A 25,699-nucleotide genomic window follows, 5' to 3' on the forward strand; every position below is an offset into this window, starting at 1 on the left:
TGCAAGATTAACGTTGGCAATTTTCACGCACAGCTACTAGAAGATTCACGTCTGTCAGACTGGTTGCTCACGTCATCAAGCTTAGTTTGAGTCGGTTTGAGTCTGCGCGTCAGGAACGGAAGTGCTCAAAAATCGCTAAAAATGGCCTTCAACCTTCTCAACTGAGTTCCAATGAGATGGCTCTGTCCACTTCTTATACTGTCTATGGGAAAACTCAAGACTACAATGGAGGCGTTTCAGGGAGTTCAGAAACACTGACAAAATATCATTGATCTTTACTTGACAACAACTCGCTCTTCCAGTGGAAGGATGACACAAATGCATTTGTTTAATAAAATGATATTTTAATCTAACTTTGTGTCCATAATATTTCTTTATTACGTGTTAATTATCCATATTAAAAAGCAACAAGGCACTCGATGTCGTGCTGTATTGTGAATATAAACACACTAACCACATCCTTTAAAGGTGAACTAAGTAACTTTTTTACCTTAACCGAACAGCTTTGGAGTCATTGTAATGTTTATATTACTGATTTCGTGTTGAATGGTGGTCGTCTCGCACCCCCCTGGTGCCTCTGAGCCGCAAAACCACCCTTGCAACTTTGGGCCGGCGAGCCGCCGGCCTGAGTGTTAGGAAGTATCGTGTGATATCAGGTCTCGCGAGGTAACGAATTGCTTTACGGCAAAAAAACAGATCTGATAAAATTCTGATAAAATGAGCATCAAACAGAAATAACCCGGCGCCGTATACATGTGGTGTTGGGCGCGCGCAGCTCTTAAAGGGGCCATACCTTATTTCCACTCGTTACAGCGTCCATCCTACTGAACAGGTACCGGTGTACAGGGGGAGGGGATCCGGCCGTGAGTGCGAGCCATCTCTGCGTGAGTGCTATTCACGACAGTACAAGTGCTCCACAGTGACTCTAGGGGTCGCTGTTTGACAAAAACGGAATTCTTACTGAGTGCTGCTTTAACCATGATTATATTCACAATACAGCACAGCCTCACAAACCTTATTGCTTAATTCAGTGTCATAAAGTGAGTTTTCATGTATGAACAACAGAAGCTGGTATATTACAAGCAAAAACAGTATTATTCCTCTTTGAATAGTGTGAAACTAATGCTATATTCACTCAAAATGACAGTTTTATTAAAGTCAGGGGAAACAATGCAATGACTTCAGGGTGTTTTGAACCCTTTACTGACAGTTAAAAGCTTTTGGGGGAGAAAGTGAAATGGTGGTAAACAGGAACACCGTAATGTCCACTTGTCTAGAAGTTTCCATGTCTTTGTTTTTGAACTCGTTTTGACAAAATTGGCAGTAAAAGCATCTCAGTCCAGTTCAGTGTGGGAGAGATACGGAGAAATCCGTATCTTGACTCCATGTGCCTGTCACGCTGAAAGACAAAATAAGCACAGGAGGATTACACAACAGAAAGAGAATATTATCTGAAGTTAGTGTGCACTTAAGCATGGCTGGGTGTGTTGAGAGGAAGACTGTAGACAAAAGTGATGATTCTGGTTGGATTTATGCAATTTGATTTTCTGCAATATTTGACAGTTACCATGCTTTTAAGAAACATCTAAATTAATAGCACCTAAAACATAAACATGGAATTTTTAGGATGTTACATCAAGTAAACATGTTTTTTAAGAAGCAATTTTCTTGAAATGATGATGTTTGCTCATATAGCAAATGCATTATATTCCATTTCATAATAAAAACCAAATTAAAATTAGCATTTAATCAAAATTGACTGAAATTGGTCACTTTTTTAAAAGATTTTCTTTTGGCTTTTCAATATATGATTAAAGAGTAATATATATTGATCCCATCAATTCTTGATTCTCGATTTTTTTTAAGTTTGAGTTTTAAATTCTTAAATGCATCAAAAAGTATATATTATTTAAAAAAGTATATATATATTTGAAATAAATAAAAAGATTAGTAATAATAAGATTTAGAAAATGTATTGAAGTTGTTGAACAAATTAACAAAAAATGCTAAAAAGTTAAAAATTCTTAAATGCATCAAAGTATATATAATTAAAATTATATGTAAAAAATAAAAATATATATTTTTTTATCTATAAGTATATTATATTAAATAAAAGTAAAACAATTATAAAATAAAACAATTGAAAATATATGAATATATAAAAATTTGTATTTATATATATTTGAAATAAATAAAAAGATTAGTAATATATACTACACACACACACATAAGGTTGAATATATATTAAGGTTATATATATATATATATATATATAGTTTGTAATTGTGAAGTTTGAGTGGCAGCTCACCAGAATATTCAGCTTGCTTTCTAATTGGCTGACAGAGCTGTCAGGCAGCTGATTGGCTGATTACGCCCGGCGTGTGAAAGCACAGATGCGGTTCGCTCAGAGTTCGGCTCGAGGGCCACGGGGACGGATGAAGGGCTTCTGACAAGGCACCTGATGCCCAGGCCCGAGCGTTCAAGGGCCGACCCGGTGCATTCTGGGACTGGCCCCGTGCATTCTGGGAAGGGCGGGCTGGGGAGGGGTAGCGGCTGTCTTTCACTAGTCTCACTCCATGGGAAGGAGTGGGTCCTGTGAGGGAAACCAGACGTCAAGGTGTATATAAAATGAATTGCAAGAATTGGAAAAAGCATTTGGAGCTGAGAGAGAGATGAGATCACAGACGAGTGGAAAACCATCCCCCTGCCGCCCACGTTTACTGTAAGCGGGAACAGCATGAGTCAGGACTTACCTAGTGTTTGAGAACGGGAGAGGAGGACAGGGGTGCAGGAGAGCCAGGAGAGAGTGATTCATGGGACGCTGAAGGAGAAGGAGATCTCACTTTCTCCTGAAACACAGAGTAAAAGAGCTGAACCACAAACTTCTCTTTCCTGTTCATTTAGAATCAACATTAGATATGTACGGCCCTATAAAATATGTTTTATTTTTTTCCAAATTCAGTGTTTACTGTTTGAATTTCTCTGGATTACATTGTTAGTGGTTTCATAAATGTATTAATCAAAAAGGACATTCACAACATTTGAACAATGTAAAAACGATTAACAAATTTAGCAAAAATAGGACCCTATGAAATGTGTTTTGTTGTTTCAAAAATTATGTTTTATGTTTTCCAAATTCCAGAATTTGAAATGAATGATTTGATTCAATTATATTAATCAAAAAGAATGTATAATCAATAGAATTCATACAACTTTAACAACAACAAAACAACAAAAAATGTAACAATAATAACTATTAAAGTTTTTTTCCCCAGAAATTCTGTATCGTCTGTTTAATTTTTTCTGGATTCTGTGTTTCACAATTTAATACAAATGTATTATCCAAAAAAGAGGTCATTTAAATGAATGCCTAAAACTTTAACAATTTAATTCATCTTTTAAAATGTAATTTGAGCAATTACTTACATGATTTTGGCAAACAAAGTGCTGCACAACAAATGCATTTTAAATTAAAACATGAATGACAAATTGTGATATTGTGTGATATTCCTTAAAAAAATAAAGTTTTGTTATTTATTATTATTACTTTGAGAAGTACATTCGATACAATAGTCACACATTTCTGTCTTTTTATAAGTTAAACCGAACTTTTATTTTGACGGGTTGTCGTGAAGACCTTTGAGTTTCTGTGTGTATTTGACAAGAGTTTTTTTGACAAGAGTTTCTCTTTTTGACTCTGGAGATGAAGTTCATGTGTTCATGTCCTCACAGAGTGAAACGGCACAGGCTGAAAACACAGCGAGCGTCACGCGTGTATGATTGTGTGTAGTAGACCACACTGCACCACTCATACACACAGAGACATGCAGAACATACAGACTTCACATTTCAAAAGCAGTTTATTGTGCTAAAGGGCTAGTTTAAAGCCTAAATTCAATCTGTTCATCATATAAAGTGATTGTGTCTCTTCAGACAATTTGAACTAAACCGCTCAATTCATATGGATTAGATTTACGATCTCTTTATGAACTTTTTGAAGTGTCAGTTGTGTAGCTGTCAATGGAGGGACAGAAATGAGTCCGATTTCATCAAAAAGATCTTCATCTGTGTTCTGAAGATGAACGAAAGTCTTACGGGTTTGGAAGACATGAGGGTGAGTAATTAATAAGTAATAAGTGAACTATCCCTTTAATATTCACAGTCACTAGTCCATACCGCAATTTGATTAAGTGTATGGCTCAGCTTTTGATTTATTTATTCAAATTTAGCCAAATTCCATGACCTCGCAGTAAATTTGCATTTTCACAGGGCCCTAGATATGCTTGAAAAACTATCATTTCCATGAAGAGGACCTGGTTAAACATCAGACGCTTCAGACGAGGGAAATGCTGAGTTTCAGCACGAGAGGGTTCCTCGTGATCCAGTACCTGACTGGGGCTCTTGCAGAGTCCAGGTGAGCGCGGCTGAGATCGAGGTGAAGAAGAGGCTTCCCGGGACGGGTTCTTCCGGAGGACCGGAGAGATGTTCAGCCCGTTCCCTTCGGTCGACCTGGGAGAGACTCCAGCGGGTGACGCACCTTTCTGCAAACACAGACGCTACGAGATGTCATCACAAACGTCAAATCACATCACACTTCCTCAAACAAAAGCAATAGCAACTGTTTGCTCATGCAAATGCCATCCAGATATGACTCAGTGCCTCCTTTAATAGGATTTTATTGACATAGTATAATTTAAAGCTTAAACAGACGAATGACGCAGGACAATTCATGTGCCGAAATGGTTTCTTAAATTGTTGGTTAAATACAAACCCCTTGTATGAACAGTTTAGTATGGAAGCTTGTTTCCACCACAGAATAAAAAATAAAAAAGGTAATTGCGACTTTTTATCTCACAATTCTGACTTTATTTCTCACAATTGCGAGATATAAAGTCAGAATTGCAAGATATAAAGTCAGAATTTATTGATATAAAGTCGCAATTGTGTGTTATAAAGTCAGAATTGCGTGATATAAAGTCAGAATTGCGTGATATAAAGTCAGAATTGCAAGATATAAAGTCAGAATTTATTGATATAAAGTCGCAACTGCAGGTTATAAAGTCAGAATTGCGTGAATATAAAGTCGCAATTGCGTGTTATAAAGTCAGAATTGCGAGATATAAAGTCAGAATTGATTGATATTTAATTCAGAATTGCGAGATATAAAGTCAGAATTGCGAGGTATAAAGTCAGAATTGTGAGATATAAACTATTCTGAGGGGGGGAAAGTTAGTCTTTTTTCCCCCTTAGAATTGGCCTGATAACTTGCAATTGCGAGTTTATATCTCACAATTCTAAGAAAAGATGTCACAATTTCGAGATATAAACTCGCCATTATGTGTTATAAAGTCAGAATTGCGAGATGTTTATTTCTCGCAATTGCGACTTTATTTCTCGCAATTGCGACTTTATTTCTCACAATTGCGACTTTATTTCTCACAATTGCGACTTTATATCTCGCAATTGCGACTTTATTTCTCACAATTGCGACTTTATTTCTCACAATTGCGACTTTATATCTCGCAATTGCGACTTTATTTCTCACAATTGCGACTTTATTTCTCACAATTGCGACTTTATTTCTCACAATTGCGACTTTATTTCTCACAATTCTGACTTCATATCTCGCAATTGTGAGATAAAAAGTCGCAATTATTAATATTATTTTTTTTATTCAGTGGCGGAAACAAGCTTCCATAGTTTAGAGATGCTTACACTGACAAACATAAATTCTGATCATATTTATATTCATAAGTTTCGTGTTAAAGTTTGGCAAGTCTTTACAAGATCTGGAGCCAAGGCTTTTTTGATATAAAAAATAGCTTGAAGCTTGATTTATTTACTTTTACTTTATTGGTTAAATACATTTTTTTATTTACATTTTTGATGATGCTGTTCACCAGGTAAAACGACTGAAATCATCCTTTGCTGCTAATGTAAACTTTATGTTGTTTTAGAGAAACCTCAAATGAATATTATACACTCACCGGCCACTTTATTAGGTACCCCATGCTAGTAACGGGTTGGACCCCCTTTTGCCTTCAGAACTGCCTCAATTCTTCGTGGCATAGATTCAACAAGGTGCTGGAAGCATTCCTCAGGGAGTTTGGTCCATATTGACATGATGGCATCACACAGTTGCCGCAGATTTGTCGGCTGCACATCCATGATGCGAATCTCCCGTTCCACCACATCCCAAAGATGCTCTATTGGGTTGAGATCTGGTGACTGTGGAGGCCATTTTAGTACAGTGAACTCATTGTCATGTTTAAGAAACCAATTTGAAATGATTAGAGCTTTGTGACATGGTGGAAGTAGCCATCAGAGGATGGGTACATGGTGGCCATAAAGGGATGGACATGGTCAGAAACAATGCTCAGGTAGGCCGTGGCATTTAAACGATGCCCAATTGGCACTAAGGGGCCTAAAGTGTGCCAGGAAAACATCCCCCACACCATTACACCACCACCACCAGCCTGCACAGTGGTAACAAGGCATGATGGTTCCATGTTCTCATTCTGTTTACGCCAAATTCTGACTCTAACATCTGAATGTCTCAACAGAAATCGAGACTCATCAGACCAGGCAACATTTTTCCAGTCTTCAACTGTTCAATTTTGGTGAGCTCTTGCAAATTGTAGCCTCTTTTTCCTATTTGTAGTGGAGTTGAGTGGTACCCGGTGGAGTCTTCTGCTGTTGTAGCCCATCCGCCTCAAGGTTGTGCGTGTTGTGGCTTCACAAATGCTTTGCTGCATACCTCGGTTGTAACGAGTGGTTATTTCAGTCACTGTTGCCCTTCTATCAGCTCGAACCAGTCTGGCCATTCTCCTCTGACCTCTGGCATCAACAAGGCATTTCCGCCCACAGAACTGCCGCTCACTGGATGTTTTTTCTTTTTCGGACCATTCTCTGTAAACCCTAGAGATGGTTGTGCGTGAAAATCCCAGTAGATTAGCAGTTTCTGAAATACTCAGACCAGCCCTTCTGGCACCAACAATCATGCCACGTTCAAAGTCACTCAAATCACCTTTCTTCCCCATACTGATGCTCGGTTTGAACTGCAGGAGATTGTCTTGACCATGTCTACATGCCTAAATGCACTGAGTTGCCGCCATGTGATTGGCTGCTTAGAAATTAAGTGTTAACGAGCAGTTGGACAGGTGTACCTAATAAAGTGGCCGGTGAGTGTATATAATTATTGAAGGGAGTTTTCTATTTATAGTATGTTGCAGGAATTTGATGCAATAAGCATGTACAATGGTCTTGTTTAGATTATTTTGATCAATGACTAACTTTGCAATACTAATTAATTGTACTTTTTTATTTAGGAAGAACTAAAATAAAGTGATTTAAAACCGATTAAAGCTGCAAACGTATGACAGCTGATCTGGGCAATAAAAAATTTTTTTAATTCATATGCCAAATGAAGCCTTTATGACTCAAATCTATGATTTATGAACGTGATTACATAGTATCACAACGGTCATTAATAATTAATTATGTTTGATCAATGGTTTTTGTACTTCCAAATAAGAAAGTGCACAAAAATACATGAATCAAAGCATCATGACATTTCTAACAATTTAAAGAATTAATTGAACTAATGTTCTATCAAATATTATATGATGTAATAAAGTTTGTTAATGTTACTAAAGAAAGATACCCGGTACATAAATCAAAAACAAAACAAAAACATTCATGAACTCTGATGAGGTCACAGAAATACTGAAAGCGACCAATGACGTGTCGTGCCTGGGAATGTTCATTAACATTGACCAATCAGCTGTAGGCTACTCTTCAGCAACTGAATGGATGAATAACTACACATCCAACTTTACTAGGAGAAAATGTTGGTGCACCGTTGACATCCATTGTAGACATTGCAAGAATGAGAAAGAAAGTAAGTGTATTCACACCTCTTTAGTGCTGTCTCTTCTGAGAGCGTCTTCATTTTTCCCGCCACTCTCCTGCAGGAAAGACACATGATCAGACCCACCCAATCATGAGCTCCTAATAATACAAATCACTGTAATATCTCAATTGTCTCAAATGGAGACTTTGCTCAAATCTCTTAGATGTTTCTCCCGAGGTTAAGACCTCACGTGTGTCTCCTCTAGAGTTTCAGAAGAATTCTTTAAAACTGTGCTCAGATTTGCCAAGACACCAAAGATTTCAATAGGGTTATTATTGTAAAATGGAGCTAAAACTATTAAAAGCATCCCTGTTAACTGAAATAAAGCTAAAATAAAATATAACCAAGAAATTAAAAACTTGGCGACTATCTGAAATAAGTTTAAGTTGAAGCACTGAAATAATTAACAACAACAAAAAAAAAAAAAAAAAAAAGAACAATGACAAACGCACATTACAAAAATGACTAATTTGTTAAACTAAAATTAAAAAGAAAACTGAAAATATAAAAATCAAAGCTAATTCAAAAGATTAATAAAAACTATATCAGTATATAAATAATACTACAATAAGACTGATCTCCATAGGAATTCAAACATTTCTCATCAATTTCAAAACTGAATTCCAGATCTTAATAGCTCTACACTCTTACTCTACAACAGCTATTGACTCATTTGTGTCTTAAATAAATAACTGAAAGCTCATTATGCCTCCCAAGCTATAAAAGAGCAGCATTCCTCTGGTTTGGTGAGTGAATGCATAAGTCAGTGTTCAAGGATAAAATGAAATCACGTTGAATAAATGATGAGCATTAATATTCAATCGCAGTCGGCATGTCATTTAGCTGAATATGTAAGTACAAGCGAAAATCACACAGACTTCAGGATGAACTCAAATGCATCTTAAAAACTGCTAACCGAGGAGGTAGCGTGTTTGGGCTTGGCTTGACTCACCCGCCGTGTTCGTCCCGCGCCGGTCTGGTCTGAGCCGCCCCGTTTACTGTCCACATCAGCGTGAGAGGATGAGGAGGAGGAGGAAGGAGGAGGAGGAAGACCCAGACGCAGTCCTGCAGAGCGATGGCCCACCGGAGAGCCACTGCCACTCTGAAATACACACACTAATATCTCACACTACTGAATATAACCTCAATCTAACATGAACTGACAACCATATCATTTCAACACATATCCACTGGAACAGAGCTTAAATATCAGTGTTCAACACATAAATTGGTGAATTAATTAAACATAATACATTAAAAACGAATACATTTATATTTAAGACTTATTTATATTACATTTGACTATTCAATTTCTGTACTATTTCTAACTACATGTTAAATAAACATAATTGTGCCTGGAAAACATAATTTGTTTAATTCATATTTTTGTTATATTGTATTTGTCCAGTTGTTTGTAATTAGCTTTTTTTGTTCTTATTTTTAATAGCAAAAATAAAATAAAACGACAAAAAATGTATATTGTGATTTATATCATTATCGAGAAATAAGATTTTGCTCATATCCCTACCCTATACCTCACAATATGAAACACAAACATTATAGCAAAATCTCTAGCTGTTAGAGATTTACATAACCAACCATTTTTTATGGTTATTAGGAGTGATTTCGTATATTAATATATGGATATTTTGAATATTTATACTGTATCACATGAGTTTAGTCAATTTCATACATTATATATATGCATGAATAACCATTTTTGTCTGAATTGCAATAAGGGTTGTTTTTTTTTACCATTGAAATCGTTAAAAATCTCATTTAACTTGAAGCTCAAATGCAAAAAAAGATCCTAGGCCTGTTTTTTGTTTTTGTAACCTGACAAATGAAAAGTAAAATGTCATACTGTACGTTTATGGATAGTCATTTGTGCACAACTTCTGTGAAAATGGAAAATACCACCATTATATTATCGGTTGATAATGTGTTTTTACTGTTGGATGGTATGTATACTATTATAACACTCAGTTCTAGAAGCAGATTAAACATAATAATAATGAAAAACAATAAAAACTACTTCCATGATGATCACATCTAATGCATGGCTTTAATCATATTTACTTCTATTCATAGATGCTATATATACAAAAATCCAATCCAACATATACAATCCAATCAGCAGTGCAATCCTTACAGAAAACAAGACCATGCAAACACACTTCACTAATGGAGGACCAATGGGAGGAGGATGACAGCTCAGGCTTTAATACTCACCCTGTTTGGGGCTCCATCTACAGAAATAAAGAGAGATAGGCTCATTGAGATAAGATGATCCTGTTATATTGAGCATTTGCAATGCATTACAGGAATATTCCAGATTAATTTCAATCTAATGTCTATGGATCAATTTTGTGGCATGCTGTCGCTTACATTAAAAAAAACAAGCAAAAATCACATTTACAGTATTGCATGTACAATGGAGGTCTATGGGGCTTTCCAGAAGTTTTAAAGGGGTCATCGGATGCCCACTTTCCACAAGTTGGTATGATTCTTCAGGGTCTTCATGTAAAGTTTGTAACATACTTTGGTTTAAATTCCTCAATGGTTGTGTAAAACACCCTTTTTTACCTTCTCAAACACAGCTCTGTTCACAGCGACCCGTTTCAGTGCATGTCTCTTTAAATGATAATGAGCAACTGCTCACCCCCCCCCCCCCCCCCCCCCCCCCCCCCCCCCCAGAAATATGCTAATACGGGAAATATGCTAATACGGGAAATATGCTAATACGGGACAGTCCGTCAGTGGCCGTGGGCGGAGCATGAGCAATATGACATCGTATTGCTCAGAAAATCCAAATGGCTTAATTATTGAGTGTGTTTAGGCTTTTTGAGGATCAAAAAAAAGAGTGAATGGATTTTTTACATTGTATGGTGGTTGTGTCCACACACTCCAAACACACATTTATATGCAAACACCACATAAAAGTGAATTTGGCATCCGATGACCCCTTTAAAAAGTAGAAATGAAAAACGTTTATTTTTAAATGAATTCTTCTGCAAAATGTTGCTATTTGAGTTTTGAGTTTTCTAAATTATCCTTTTTGAGGTGGAGGAAAATGTGCTCTATGTAAACAGTGTCCATGTCTGATTATGCATAATTCCTTATTATATAGTAAGAATAAAGTGGTGAGGCCTCATGGGATAGTAGTGACAGTAATTTTGCATTAAGTTAGAAATACTACCATAATTACTACTGTTATAATTATAAAACATTACTTTTATCATAATGCACTAATGAAATAACCCAGAATACTCCTTGTAGTCATTCTTATTCTGACTTCATTAGCATTTCATTAAAATGTTCTCCATGTGAGAGGATTCTCACACACCTCTGGAGTCCAGGTGCTCGGGGTGAGTGATGTCATCTTTAGGCGCCAGGTGCGAGGGGAACGGGAAGGCCCCGGGTAGAGCCATGAGGCTGGCACCCGCTCCCAGGGTCAGTCCCGAGGGGTGTGGCGTCAGAGGGAAGCCCGGGGCATGATGGGATAGATGCTGGAACTGCTGTTGCTAGACGGGGGAGGGGAGAGGAGAATGACAAGCTAATGTAAAACGTGACATTTTTAAAACATTTTCATTTTGGATCAGCCTGTTTTACATGTTTGTGGAATCCATGATGCACTTTTTCATTATTCTTTGTTGAATAGAATGTTTTTTGAATAGAATGTTTATTCATTAAAGCATTTATTTAAAATAGAAAACTTTTGTAACTTTAAAAATGTCTTTACTGTCACTCTTGATCAATTTAATAAAAAAACAACAACAACTAACTTTAACTTTTGAATGGCAGTGTATCACGGTTTGCACAACAATATGACGCTGCACAACTGTTTTCAACATTGATAATAATAGGAAATCTTTCTTGGTATACTGTGTAAATATATATATATATATATATTTATATAATACACACACACATCAGTTGTGTGCAGTGGTGTTCTGAAATGAGGCGGCAAATTCCTCCGTTTAAAAAAAAAAAAATGTCATAAAATGTCCCAGTTATGATTAATGTTGTCACATTTTCCAGGTAAGTAAACATTAGCATAGTTATTAATGTTCTATTGTTTTAAGCCAATTATAAATCTCATCAAGTGTTAAGTATTTTCACATTTATTTCAAAATAATAACTAAAGGCAGTAACAATTTAAACATATTTTATTTGTGAACTGATGTTCAGCTGTTCTTTTTAATAGTAAACTTATTTTCACAGAGCTGATCGCTCGCTAAGACCTCCACAGTCATCATGTTTTCAGGCCATTTCAAGTATGATTTTGATGTGACGTAAAGCGGTGATATCTAAGTGGGTAAGTTAACGCCACGATTTTCTTCATTCACACTGATTCGCGAATCACACTTTCCCCCATTTATTCTCAATGACCCCCCCAATAAACCCAGCGCAGGCCTACAGGGGGTCTGTTAGAAGTCATTGGGATCAGGGGAGGCAAGAGAGACGTGGACTCCCGCTGTAACTTTACCAGGGCGGGTTACTGCTGAATGTCACATTTTGTAATATTTGTTATATGAATAATTTTCTCATCCAATTTTTTAAAAAGAGGCACTGCCTCCCTCGGAGGATACACATTTCATATACATAAAAGTCTAAATGTCTAAAGATGCCCACATCAGAAAATCAACTTTATGAAGGCTGGTAAAGGGCCGGCATGTCAAAGGTCAGGCAGACAACTGTACTGATACTCGATTGATTAACTCTTTCCCCGTCTTTGAACAGTGTTTTCACTGTTATACGGTAGGGGCCGCTATTACGCATCTCCTGAAAGAGCACAGAATCTCCATATCAGAACACAGGCATAAAAGAAGCAGAAACAAGCGATAAAAGCATTGCTAATGCATGTCGAAGTCTTTGACAAAAACAAGATTTTCTTAGCTTTTTGTTCAAAATGTTGATTTTTTATAGCCTGGGTTTCCCCATCCTGCCTTTGCGCAGCACGATTTTATTCACGCTGCTAGGTAGTCTGGATACCATGGACCAAATTTTTGCCTCAGCGAGGGGACCAATCACAGAACGGGGAGGGAGCAGCAAGATGATGACGACGTCTATGCGACACCGAAGCAGTTTGTTTTTACCTATGGATCAAACATGGCGGCAGACGCGAAGTTACCTTTCGACGCAGCCTTAGATATTGTTCTAAGTAGTTCAGAACGCAAATAAATCTCGGACCCATCGTCGTCTTCCTCGTCTAATTTCTGTCGCTCTACATACGTCATCTGGTATAATCGAAACGATTGGCTATGAGCTTCGTACAGGCGCATTTGATAGACATTCGTAGCACCCAATAAACGGCTCTGGGCATTTGTAAACCACGCCTCAAATACGAGAAAATGAACATGTGGCCCAGACTGTCTGACGTTAGCCAGGCTAGCTTTTTTATGAAACTTACCCACATTCAAAAAAGAATGCATGAAGCTAGGATAAAACCATTTTGTTTAAAAGCAGAGGCTCTGTTCTTTTTCTTTTGACATATTGCACAGATATTCACAACAAAATATTCTGGGGGCCATGAAGTTTTGTGAAACATTTTCTTTTTCTTTTTTTTAAACGTTGGTGGAGAAAGAGTTAATAGGATGACAGAAAGGAAAATGGACTCACCCCGATGATAGCATTGAGCTCGGCCATGCTGACGTGTTTGGATCTTTCCACTGCTTGTGCTACTTGATGCTGATGCTGCATGGACACACAGATTCAAAATGCAACATCACACATGAAGCACGAATAAAACACAAACCAGAGAAGATATACACAGAGACCAAACATGCAAAACCTGCTACACGACAGCACCTTTCACTGTGAAAAACCACAAACAAAGCAGATGTGCATGAGCCACAGACAGCAGGTCGAATGAAAAGAGTTGTTGTTGTCTCTGTGGCAGCTCTGAAGTTCCCAGAGGGCGTTACGATTACAAAATAGCCAAATCCACTCAGCGTGGCTTATAAAAGAACAGTATGAAATATTGATCCAGGAAAGAGGTGGGCGATTGGAAGCTCTCTGTTGATGACCACCTCTGCTGTAAATAATTCATGTGTAAATAGCCCGCGGAGGGAGAGGATGAGAGTGAGTGTGTGTGTGTGTGTGTGAGTGTGAGTGTGAGTGTGTGTGTGAGTGTGTGTGTGTGTGTGTGTGTGTGTGTGTGTGTGTGTGTGTGTGTGTGTGTGTGTGTGTGTGTGTGTGTGTGTGTGTGTGTGTGTGTGTGTGTGTGTGTGTGTGTGTGTGCGTGTGTGTGTGTTTGCTCACCTCTTGGGACAGCAGTGGAATGATCTGAGTGCATATAGCACTGAGCCGCTTTACAATCTCCGCCTGCAGAAACACAAACAAACTCCCATCAAACAACAGACGACATCCTAAAGAAAACAGTCAGGCTAAATGCACTTTATTGGTTCTAATAGAATTCACAACAGCAGCTTCTACAGGAGATAATAATAATTCAGCACTCGATATGTGCTGTTCGTCCAGGATGTTTTCACATATTTTATTTTATTATATGTTGATAAATCTTTTATGTGTTTGACCAGTGAATTAATACATGTTTATACATTTTTTAAATAGTCTGGTCCGTTATAGTTTGACATCATTTTGCAATTTATTAACTAAAATATTACTTCTGGTCAAGAATTACATGCCATTTTATAGCGAATAAAATTAATGAATATTACATGACAACATAAGTACTAAATTTAAAAAATGTACCTAAATTTAAAATAAAAAACTAAATAAAATAAATAAAATAAAATAAGATAGAGAGAACGATAGACGGAACGATAGATAGTTAGGTAGAGACAGAACGAACGAACAACAGACAGACAGATAGATAGATAGACAGACAGACAGACAGATAGATAGATAGATAGATAGATAGATAGATAGATAGATAGATAGATAGATAGATAGATAGATAGATAGACAGACAGACAGACACTTTCCTGACCACTCGAGGTGCTTTTAATACACTGCACGCACACACACACACAGCTCATATATGTACACACTTCATTCAGGGCTGATCCCACTCACTCTGACCCACATACACTCTCAAATCCAGGCATTTCCAACAGATGGCCTGGAAAACGAGGAGATGCAGGGGTCTTATCTGGATTAGCCCACTCTAGCGTGTGTATTTGCTCATATCAAGTAGTCAGGATTAAGTCCTGCTTCAGAGTAAATACCCAACAAAACACTGAATCATGCACATCAGATGTAGATACATCCCTCTTCAAAATAACTAACAAATGAAAACAGAACAACCTAGAGCTTTATGTCAAATAAACATCTGACTGGATGAGCCACGTTTCAAAGTATTAATACTATATCTGTATTACTGCAATTAATCTATACATTTCACATGTAGTTATGCTAACATGATATTTATTCTTTATCGTCGGCAATGCCAACCGTTAAAAAGCCACCTAAAGTGTTAAAACTGTTTAAAACCATATTAAAATCATGTTGATGCATGTTTACTACCGTACATTTTGGGTTCCGAATATTTTTTTTCAAGAAATGAATCAATGCATCAACTTGATCAAAAGCGACAGTAAATGCATTTATAATGTTACAAAAATTCTATTTAAAATGCTGTTCTGTTGAATCCTGAAAAAATACATCACGGTTTCCACAAAAAATATGAAGCAGCACAACTATTTTCAACACTGATAATAATCAGAAATGTTTCTTGAGCAGCAAATCATAGTATTAGAGTAATTTCTGAAGGATCATGTGACACTAAAGACTGGAGTAATGACGCTGAAAATACAGCTTTGATCACAGGAATAAATTACATTTTAACATATATTCACATAGAAAACAGCTATTTTAAATCGTAATAATATTTCACAATATTACTGTTTTTACTGTATTTATGATCAAATAATTGCAGCCTTGGTGAGCAAAAAAAAAGAAAACCCGGTTCCATCCCAACCAAGCCCTTGATCATGTGGTTTCAGGATGATGGTCTTGCAATTAGTGTTACATCTAGTGCCAACACTAACCTGCCAACCAGACCCCATCACTCGCCCACGCAAGGACACCTCATACCGTAAATCTCATTACACAGAGATCATGCTGATCTGTAATGAAATCAGGCTGTAAATGACACATCAGTCACTCACCTGCTTCTGCATTTCAATGTTCAGCCCGTAAGACATTTCATAATACTGTGGAAGAAAGCAAAGCCAGTTCAATTACATGACATAAATCACAATCACATCGACCTAAATGACAGAAATGCTCTACATGTGTTACAGGCCAGAAATGACTCATATTCCCAGTTAAAGACCTGACACTCATTTCTCTGTCATATTAATCGATGTAGAGCATCATTAGTATCAATGCATTCGGCAGATGCCTTTATACATTTATCTATACATTTTCTCTGTTCATGCATTCCCTGAGAATTGAAGCCATGACCCTTGGCGTTGTTGCAAGCACCATGTTGTACTGTTTTTACAAAATATTGTTATGCTTAAATATTTCACAAGGGCATTCAAAATCCTTAAACTCTTTGTGTATTTCCAGGTATACACTCACCTAAAGGATTATTAGGAACACCATACTAATACTGTGTTTGACCCCCTTTCGCCTTCAGGACTGCCTTAATTCCACGTGGCGTTGATTCAACAAGGTGCTGAAAGCATTCTTTAGAAATGTTGGCCCATATTGATAGGATAGCATCTTGGAGTTGATGGAGATTTGTGGGATGCACATCCAGGGCACGAAGCTCCCATTCCACCACATCCCAAAGATGCTCTATTGGGTTGAGATCTGGTGACTGTGGGGGCCATTTTAGTACAGTGAACTCATTGTCATGTTCAAGAAACCAATTTGAAATGATTCGAGCTTTGTGACATGGTGCATTATCCTGCTGGAAGTAGCCATCAGAGGATGGGTACATGGTGGCCATAAAGGGATGGACATGGTCAGAAACAATGCTCAGGTAGGCCGTGGCATTTAAACGATGCCCAATTGGCACTAAGGGGCCTAAAGTGTGCCAAGAAAACATCCCCCACACCATTACACCACCACCACCAGCCTGCACAGTGGTAACAAGGCATGATGGATCCATGTTCTCATTCTGTTTACGCCAAATTCTGACTCTACCATCTGAATGTCTCAACAGAAATCGAGACTCATCAGACCAGGCAACATTTTTCCAGTCTTCAACTGTCCAATTTTGGTGAGCTCTTGCAAATTGTAGCCTCTTTTTCCCATTTGTAGTGGAGATGAGTGGTACCCGGTGGGGTCTTCTGCTGTTGTAGCCCATCCGCCTCAAGGTTGTGCGTGTTGTGGCTTCACAAATGCTTTGCTGCATACCTCGGTTGTAACGAGTGGTTATTTCAGTCAAAGTTGCTCTTCTATCAGCTTGAATCAGTCGGCCCATTCTCCTCTGACCTCTAGCATCAACAAGGCATTTTCGCCCACAGGACTGCCGCATACTGGATGTTTTTCCCTTTTCACACCATTCTTTGTAAACCCTAGAAATGGTTGTGCGTGAAAATCCCAGTAACTGAGCAGATTGTGAAATACTCAGACCGGCCCATCTGGCACCAACAACCATGCCACGCTCAAAATGGCTTAAATCACCTTTCTTTCCCATTCTGACATTCAGTTTGGAGTTCAGGAGATTGTCTTGACCAGGACCACACCCCTAAATGCATTGAAGCAACTGCCATGTGATTGGTTGATTAGATAATTGCATTAATGAGAAATTTAACAGGTGTTCCTAATAATCCTTTAGGTGAGTGTATATGACTGTACATACTGTCAGTAGCAAAATAACCACTTAATCAACCACTACTATTAGCTCAACAACACATCTTGGAATTATGGGTAATGTTGCTGGAAATCACTCTTACCATGATATAATGTCTGTGCATCTCTGTTTTCTCACTCGCCAACTTCTCACATTCCAGCTTTAGGCTGAAAGACAGAAAACGACGCAGTTCATCTGAGTTCAAGTCATGTGACACGTCCTGGTACAGCTCTCATTGGTCAGTTAAGGACACCACGAAATCAGCATGAAATGGAACAACCTCTACATAATATATTTGTTTTTCAACTATACACTTATATTTTATTCTTAAAGCTGATCACGTTTTGTAATGTACATTGATGTTTACTGTTCTAAAGAAAGACTTTTAGAAGCTTTTGAAATTGCTCCTAATGAGACTATCTGGATTAGGCTAACTGGATAGCTGGCTAATTGTCTGTATCGGCTAATACAGGCGTTTCTAGTCGCTGGAATGATTTTAGAGCATTACAGTTTGATAATCTCATTAGCTTTGCACAGGTGATCCCAACTGCAGTACAGAGAGGAAGTAGATCATCCATACAGATCGAAATCACAACATAACTGAATAAAATGTAAATACAATTATAGAAAATGAAGTAAACATCAAGGAGACATGGGAAGCTTTATGATTTTGCTTTGTTTCCAGGCTTCAGTTGAGCTCACATTTGAAGGGTTTGTGTGAATATTGTGATAAGTCCTGTGTTGTGTACCTGTGATACTGGGCCTGGAACAGCTGGAACTCCTCTTTTATGTGGTCGAGTGTTTCCAGCACTGTGAATTTCATGCCGGCGTGGCCTGACACCAGCTGAGCCTGAAAACACATGAGCAGTGTGAGGGTCGTCACTCCGAAACAGACTATTAATTACTATTTCTCCATTGTAATAATGGGATTACCTTACTAATTACTCCATATAGATTAATCATGTTAGATAATCTCAGGAGAACAATACCAGGATAGATCAATTTCAATTCTGTTTATTCACCATACATGATACATATACACTGCCTGGCCAAAATAAGTCGCTGTTTGGATTTAAATAGGCAAATGTTTAAGAGTCTATGATTGGATCATTATTTCAGTGATTATTATGTTTCTAGCATGTTATATGGTTGGCAACAGTTCTTCTAACCCTAATTGATGGAGTGTGTAGCTTTTCATTTCTTAAACACCCATGTATGAAGACGCATCATGGTCATATTCCAGGATGACAATGTCAAGATTCATCAGGATCAAACCGTGAACGAATGGTTGGGAGGAGCATGAAGAATCATTTTGCACCTCTGAGTTCAGACATTTAATTCAGTGACGTCTCTGGGATGTGCTGGAGGAGACTTTACACACACCTGGACTTTTGCATTGCCAAAACAACATCTTGACCAAATATTCATGCACCTCTTGATGGAAATAACATCACAACAACATTTATTTCCATCAAGATCTTGTATTGACAATGCAAGAGTCCAGACCCCAGTAAAGTCTCCTCCAGCACATCCCAAAGACTTCACACTCCATCAGTTACAGTTAGAAGAACTGTTGCCAAACATATGCTATAAGCATAATACTCACTGCAATAATGATCATGTCACAGACTATTAAAGTCCCCCTGTGGTGAAAATTACGTTTTTTATGTTGTTTATATGTCTATGTGGTGCTTTTAATATGCTTTAAGACAAGTCAGCACCAACGCTGAGTATTTTCTCCTTAAAACTGCAGTGAAAAAAAGACGTTTTGAAATCACTGGTGTTTCTGACATCACAAACTACCTTGTAACCAATCAGGTCTACGAACCGGCGTGCTTTAGCATATCATTAACAGCAAACTAGCAAGGAGTCTCGAGAGATGCCAAGTTATCCCGGTATATTTTTCTGTTGATATGAATATAGCGGGTGTATGATGTATACGATGTTATGATGAACTATATGTCTTTCTCCACTGTTGTTTGAGAGTTATTTAAAGCTTTTGTAAGGATGTTGATTGTCAGAAGGCAGCTGTCTGACTCTGAGATTGTGAACAGGATCATGGTTCATGTAACTTTAGCAACACATTATTAGCTGTTTGATATAGTCAAGTCTAAGGTTAATCATATTAATTACCCTTATGTGTCCAACGTTGTAAAGAGCGATACCATTGTGCAGCGTTTACCTCAGTAAGTTGGCCGAGTGGATCTGTGAGCTGAGTAAGTGGAGGCGGGGCTAATTAGCATATTCATATAAATAGTCATTTTAAAGATTTTAAATTCAGTTTTTGTATTTTCACTTTCAGCAACAAAGGCATACTATGGTAAATGTCCAAAAACAACAACAACACATATGTGTTAGCAAAATTAACATTGAATCAGAAATCATGGCCAGAAATTCATCGAGATACTGTTGTAACTTTATGTTAGTATGGCCTAAACAGGAAATGAGTCATTGTCACGCATACATTTCAAATAGTTCACCGAGTGAATGTGCCCGTCTTATTTTATAAACCATCGGTTTGTTTTATTGGGCTTTTTCATGCTATAATCAATGGTTTTAAATTGATTAAAAATAGGCAGATAAATATCGGCAACCGACACATCTGTGCATCTCTAGTGTTAACCAAAAAAAAGAAGGTGCAATGAACGTGTGAACAAGCAATTAACAGGAAGAAGAGAGAGCAGGCTACAGAAGAAAAACACCTAATCTGATTATAGTAATGCATTACAACCAACAGTGCAGATATGACTAAACCATCAGAACACACTGACTGACACAACCAGAGCTGTGACCCGGACAATAAAGTTCAACCGCTCACACTTAATCTAAACTAACATTGCAGTATTGCTTATCATGCTTTAGTTACGTTCTGATACCGCACTCTAATACTGTATTGAATACAGGTGGTGCCATTAAGAGTTTAAAACGAGAAGAAAAGGATTGTGGGAAAAGCCTGCAGCTTCTGTCTATGGCTGAATCAATCCCAGGACCCAGACAGAATTAATCATGTGAAATGATAAACTAAAATATTAAAAATACCTTTAGGGGAAGTGGGAATACACAATCAAATCCTCTGATACACACACACACACATCTCTGACCATACAAAAGGGGCTTCACTGCATGGGTAAAGAGATAATTTACTGTCCTGCCATTGACAATAAACGCTTTATTTTGTCAACTTTATCAAAAACACGAGACTGACTGCAGGCACATATTCAATATTGACCTTGATATGACCCCTGATACAAGCCAGACCGTCCCCTAACAGCACTTCTTACAAACTATAAAAACTTGTTTGTTAGATCACACCAATAAATGTAGCTTGCTACAAAGCTACAATGAAATAAAATAATAACATTTCGTCTGTCAGACAGCAAACAAATGATGATGTATCGAGTTGCACAGCACAATACCTTTTACAATAAAACAATAAAATCTGTTAGATAATGCCAACAAATGATTCTGCATGGAATTGTTTTTGTATTCTTTTTGCATTGAAATAAAATAATAAAATAAAATAGAATTTGGTCTGTTAGACAAACACCAACAAATTATGCTGTATGGAATTGTACTTTGCTTTTAGCATTAAAATAAAATAACGTTTTGTCTGTTAGATAATGGCAACAAATGATTCTGTATGGAATTGTACTCTTTTTTTGCATATTTTTTTTCTGTATGGAATTGTACTCTTTTTTTTGCATATTTGGTTTTTTTTTCTGTATGGAATTGTACTTTTTTTGCATATTTTTTTCTTTATGGAATTGCTTTTTTTTGCATATTTTTTTCTGTGTGGAATTGTACACTTTTTTTGCATATTTCTTTTTCTGTATGGAATTGTACTCTTTTTTTTGCATATTTTTTTTTGTCTGTTAGACAAACACCAACAAATGATGCTGTATGGAATTTTACTACGTTTTTTGCATTAAAATAAAATATTTTAAAAAAATAAATAAATAAATAAATAAATAAATAAAAAATTTAATTTAAATAAAACATTTAAAATAATAATAATAATAATAATACAATAAAAATAAATAAAATAACAATTTAAAATAAAATATTTTAAATTAATAATAAAAAATTTAAAATAAATAAAATAAAATTGTGTTTTTTAGATAATGGAAGCAAATTATTCTGTAATCTTGCACTATACCCTTTGCATTAAAATAACTGTTTGTCTGTTAGCAGGCACTTCTATATACAGTATTTAGTGCATGCTGGGATATGGTGAAGAGCAGATAAATCAATAGGACTCAGAGGCTTTGCTCAGGAAACAAGAGAGGGTGTTGTACAGAGAGCCGAGTACAGCGTGACAGAGCCATGAATTGTCACACACACTGTTCCTCTCACACCAGCCCTGAAAGAACGCAGTCATCTATCTCACACTGTTTACTGTGCAGGGCACTTTCAGACCAGAGATAGACACGGAGAGGGGGGGGGGGGATCACGGAGCCGTGAATAACCGTAGGCTGCTGAAATATTCAGCACATGTGGCACAAACACAAGAGCAGTAACAGCCGTGTGTGTGCAAACGACACATGAACCTGCTTTGTTCCCAATCCATGCTTCCTGTGCCGATCGCTGCTATTGGCAAAAACAGAAGAGTTCGGGAGGGAAAAAACAAGCACATCTGTTGGGAGCGATCGTCTCATTCCAGAAGACTGCATCCGTACTGTACATCAGCTCTGATGAGCAGCTTGTTAAAGCCTCGATACACAATACTGCTCTGATGAGAACCGACACCAACACACACACACACACACACACGCATGCAGACGATGACTTTATAGGTTGGTTCTTTTTACATCCCAATTTGGTGCCATTAATTATCAAAAAAATAGCAATAAAAAGTAATGCAAAATTACTGCACATTTATGCAATACATCAGGAATTTTCTTACCATCTGTGAAATTCAAGCTTGTAGTACTAGCTCATTTTTGCATGTTGTGCAGTCAGTGCCGCTACATGTTCCACATTTACAGAGAGCAGACGCCACACAATGAGTTCAAAGTTGAACTTTTTAAGTTGAGAGAATTGTGTTGATGATGCGAGACAGTGAGAAAAACTGACCAAATCCAACTGTCTGACACTGTATTCACACACAGATAAAAAATAAAAATAAAAAAAAGCACAGACTGAACGCAAAAACACATCCTGTGCAAACAGTTCCTCTCTCTGCTATTTGACATCTCAATAGTGAAAAGTATTGCTGTGAATTGTAGGTCAATGAATGATCACTATTTGTGGGCTTTCCTCAGCAAATATGGATATATGTGATTACTGTTGTTGGCAACTCACTCGCTGAGATCTACACTCGTGCGAAAACGCCATCTATAATAAACAAAGCTGTCTACACTTCACAATGAATCTCTTAGCCCTGTTTACAGCTGGTATATAGATGCGTTTCAGTCGACCGGATCACAAGTAGACGAGGGAAAGACATTCCCGTTCACACCTGGTGTTTTAATCCGTCTCTTCTGTCCACTTTCAACCACTTCTGTCCTGATTTCTTCGAGGAGAGGGGCTATGGGCGGGTAAATGTGAGGACTTTTTCAATATCTTTCGATCTAATGGACAAAATAAGCTCACACAATTTACATATGAAGGTGCCTGGAGATGACGGGAAAACACACGGAGAGCGTCAGCTTTAGTTTCTGCTCTGACAGCCGCAAGACCAGCTGAACGCTGTGAGTGTGTGTTAGAAATCAGGAATGATGAGAGAACATTGTGCTTGATACGTTTTTTTGTCTTCAAACTAAACTTGGGTCTCCAGCCGAACAAAGTTTAAATCCTGTATGGCTAGAGCACTTCCCATAATCAAATGCATTAGGACAGTAGGCGGAGAGTAGACGTCTTTTGCAGCTGTTCGAACACATCCCACCACGTGAGCGTTTACACTACGAAAGCAATACGGTCCAATGCGTTCTCAACTACATCTGGGAGTGGTCTAAAGTGGACAAGCTTAAAACATTTTAGACCCCGTTTACACCTGTATTTAGTGTCGTCCACTTGTGATCCGATCGACCGAAAACACATCTTAATACCAGGTGTACACAGGGCCTTCTTTACATCGTTTTTACACTTTGTTGGTTAAAAATGAAAGGATTCGTGAGAGTGCAGAACTCTAAAGCGCGCTGTGAACTAAAACTGGTGTTTTGAGCGCGGATGAGCAGATTCTGACTAACTCAAACACCTCTGATTGGACATTGCATTCACGAGTTCAACAGATACTTCTGTGATTGGCTAGAATGATCAACGCTTCAAAAACACGTAAATAGAAACCTTTGACGGACCTTTTCTGTATTGATTTTTCACAGGTATTTTACCAGTATTTTAAATCATGCAGTGCAACGTGTTTTAGGCTTAAAGGGATCATCAGATGCACATTTTCCACAAGTTGGTATGAGTCTTTGGGGTCTTCATGTAAAGTTTGTAACATACTTTGGTTTAAATTCCTCAATGGTTGTGTAAAACAAAACCCTTTTTACCTCCTCAAAAACAGCTCTGTTCACAGCGACCTGTTTCGGTGCATGTCTCTTTAAATGATAATGAGCAACTGCTCATTTTGCATCCGATGACCCCTTTAAGACCTTGTCCACACGGACACGGGTATTTTTATAACCGGAGTTTTTCCTACAGCGTTTTAAAAAAAAAATCCCGTCCACACATGCTCCGTCTACATGAAAACACAAAAACACGCTATCAAGCGCGGTCAAGAGCATGCCACGCCAGCAGGCGGCGATATAAACCTTAACCGTAAAGCCACGTTGGCCAATCAGAAGCGCAAATCTGACGTCAAACACAGCGGATAACGGCGCACACTCTGACGTCGCAAGGCAAAAACCCCGGTTTCACCGTCTACACGACAACACTGTAACCGGCGTTTCTGAAAATCCTCACCCTGGCAGGGGTTTTCAAAAATGTTCGTTTTCAGTGCGTTTTCGTGTGGACGAACGACCGAACCGCGTAAAAAAAGTCACGGTTATAAAAATACCCGTGTCCGTGTGGACAGGGCCTAAGAAAATGTCTGTAAATATCCATTTTTCTACAGTGTGCTAATGTTCCTCTTTTGTAAGTCGCTTTGGATAAAAGCATCTGCTGAAAGCATACATGTAAAAAGTAAATTATCATTAATTCAATGAATTAACCAGCAAATCAGAGTTAACACTAATGAATTTTTTAAATGTGAAAGTAAAACTGACAGGGTAGGCCCTTTGAGAGATGTTAAACACGGTGTGTGTGTGTAATTTTATATATATGTTCAGTGTTAGAAGAGTGTGTTAAAGACAGATCTGATCATTAACACCATCAAAGTAAAAACAGTAAACACAGCACAGATGGTGAAAGATACAGGCATCCTCGCACACATTTACATGCGCATATCTGTCACACACACATTCACACTGCACTGCTTCAATGTCTGAGCCCGCTTACATCTGGTATTAACGTCACACTCGAGTGTGATCCGATCACAAATAATCTAAACAGAGTGCAACAGTACGGTTCTGAGAAAGAAAAATCACATTCATTTTCCAGAAATTGATTATAATAAAATATGAGATCGGGCAAAACCAAAAGAGCTCCGCAGTGCCGTGCCGTCCTTTCCCGAGAAACATTGAGAATGGCATGATCCAGTCTCCCTGCACCTATATTTGCATATCTAAGTATTTTCAATAAACTAAAATATTGTTTTTATAATTGTAACCAATGACTATAAGTTGTAGACTGAGCAGTTTTTCACTCATGAATTTAAAGGCAGGGTAGGCGATTTGTTCAGGAAACATTTTTGTTATGCTGGTTGAAAGTAGAGGTCTTCACGGGTCCACTTGGATCCGGAAACCCGAGGTCCGACCCGAGACCCGAGCGGGTTTGGGTCCAAAACTCTGACGAGTGTCTCGGACACGGGTCGGGTTCGGTATTAGTGGCCTCGGGTAATTTAAAATAAATATGCCTTTTCCAAATGGACCCGAGAAACCCCGAATTCTTTTAAACTATGTTGGGCATTTAAG

General features: G+C 37.8%; 1 protein-coding gene across 3 annotated transcripts in view; it reads right to left on the bottom strand.

The window, feature by feature from the left end:
• Positions 1 to 1,130: 1,130 nt before the first annotated feature.
• Positions 1,131 to 25,699, bottom strand: part of tle2c (TLE family member 2, transcriptional corepressor c) — a 29,129-nt gene continuing 4,560 nt past the window's right edge. Inside the window, exons 2-14 of one of the 3 annotated variants that reach the window (XM_056271650.1) lie at positions 18,437 to 18,537; positions 17,791 to 17,854; positions 16,048 to 16,092; positions 14,177 to 14,239; positions 13,535 to 13,609; positions 11,259 to 11,430; positions 10,145 to 10,161; positions 8,865 to 9,014; positions 7,917 to 7,967; positions 4,389 to 4,556; positions 2,754 to 2,849; positions 2,309 to 2,593; positions 1,131 to 1,399 (exon numbers count right to left, since the gene is read on the bottom strand). In XM_056271650.1, coding sequence (XP_056127625.1) covers positions 2,754 to 2,849; positions 4,389 to 4,556; positions 7,917 to 7,967; positions 8,865 to 9,014; positions 10,145 to 10,161; positions 11,259 to 11,430; positions 13,535 to 13,609; positions 14,177 to 14,239; positions 16,048 to 16,092; positions 17,791 to 17,854; positions 18,437 to 18,537 — 1,002 coding nt within the window. In that variant the 3' untranslated portion in view covers positions 1,131 to 1,399; positions 2,309 to 2,593. Of the gene's footprint in view, positions 1,400 to 2,308; positions 2,594 to 2,753; positions 2,850 to 4,388; positions 4,557 to 7,916; positions 7,968 to 8,864; positions 9,015 to 10,144; positions 10,162 to 11,258; positions 11,437 to 13,534; positions 13,610 to 14,176; positions 14,240 to 16,047; positions 16,093 to 17,790; positions 17,855 to 18,436; positions 18,538 to 25,699 lie in introns of all 3 variants that reach the window. The other 2 variants (XM_056271649.1, XM_056271651.1) reach the window with 2 other exon arrangements.

This window comes from Rhinichthys klamathensis, unplaced genomic scaffold (genome assembly GCF_029890125.1).
Source record: "Rhinichthys klamathensis goyatoka isolate OS25496 unplaced genomic scaffold, OSU_Roscu_1.1 h1tg000323l_1, whole genome shotgun sequence".
NCBI classification, from domain to species: Eukaryota; Metazoa; Chordata; class Actinopteri; order Cypriniformes; family Leuciscidae; genus Rhinichthys; species Rhinichthys klamathensis.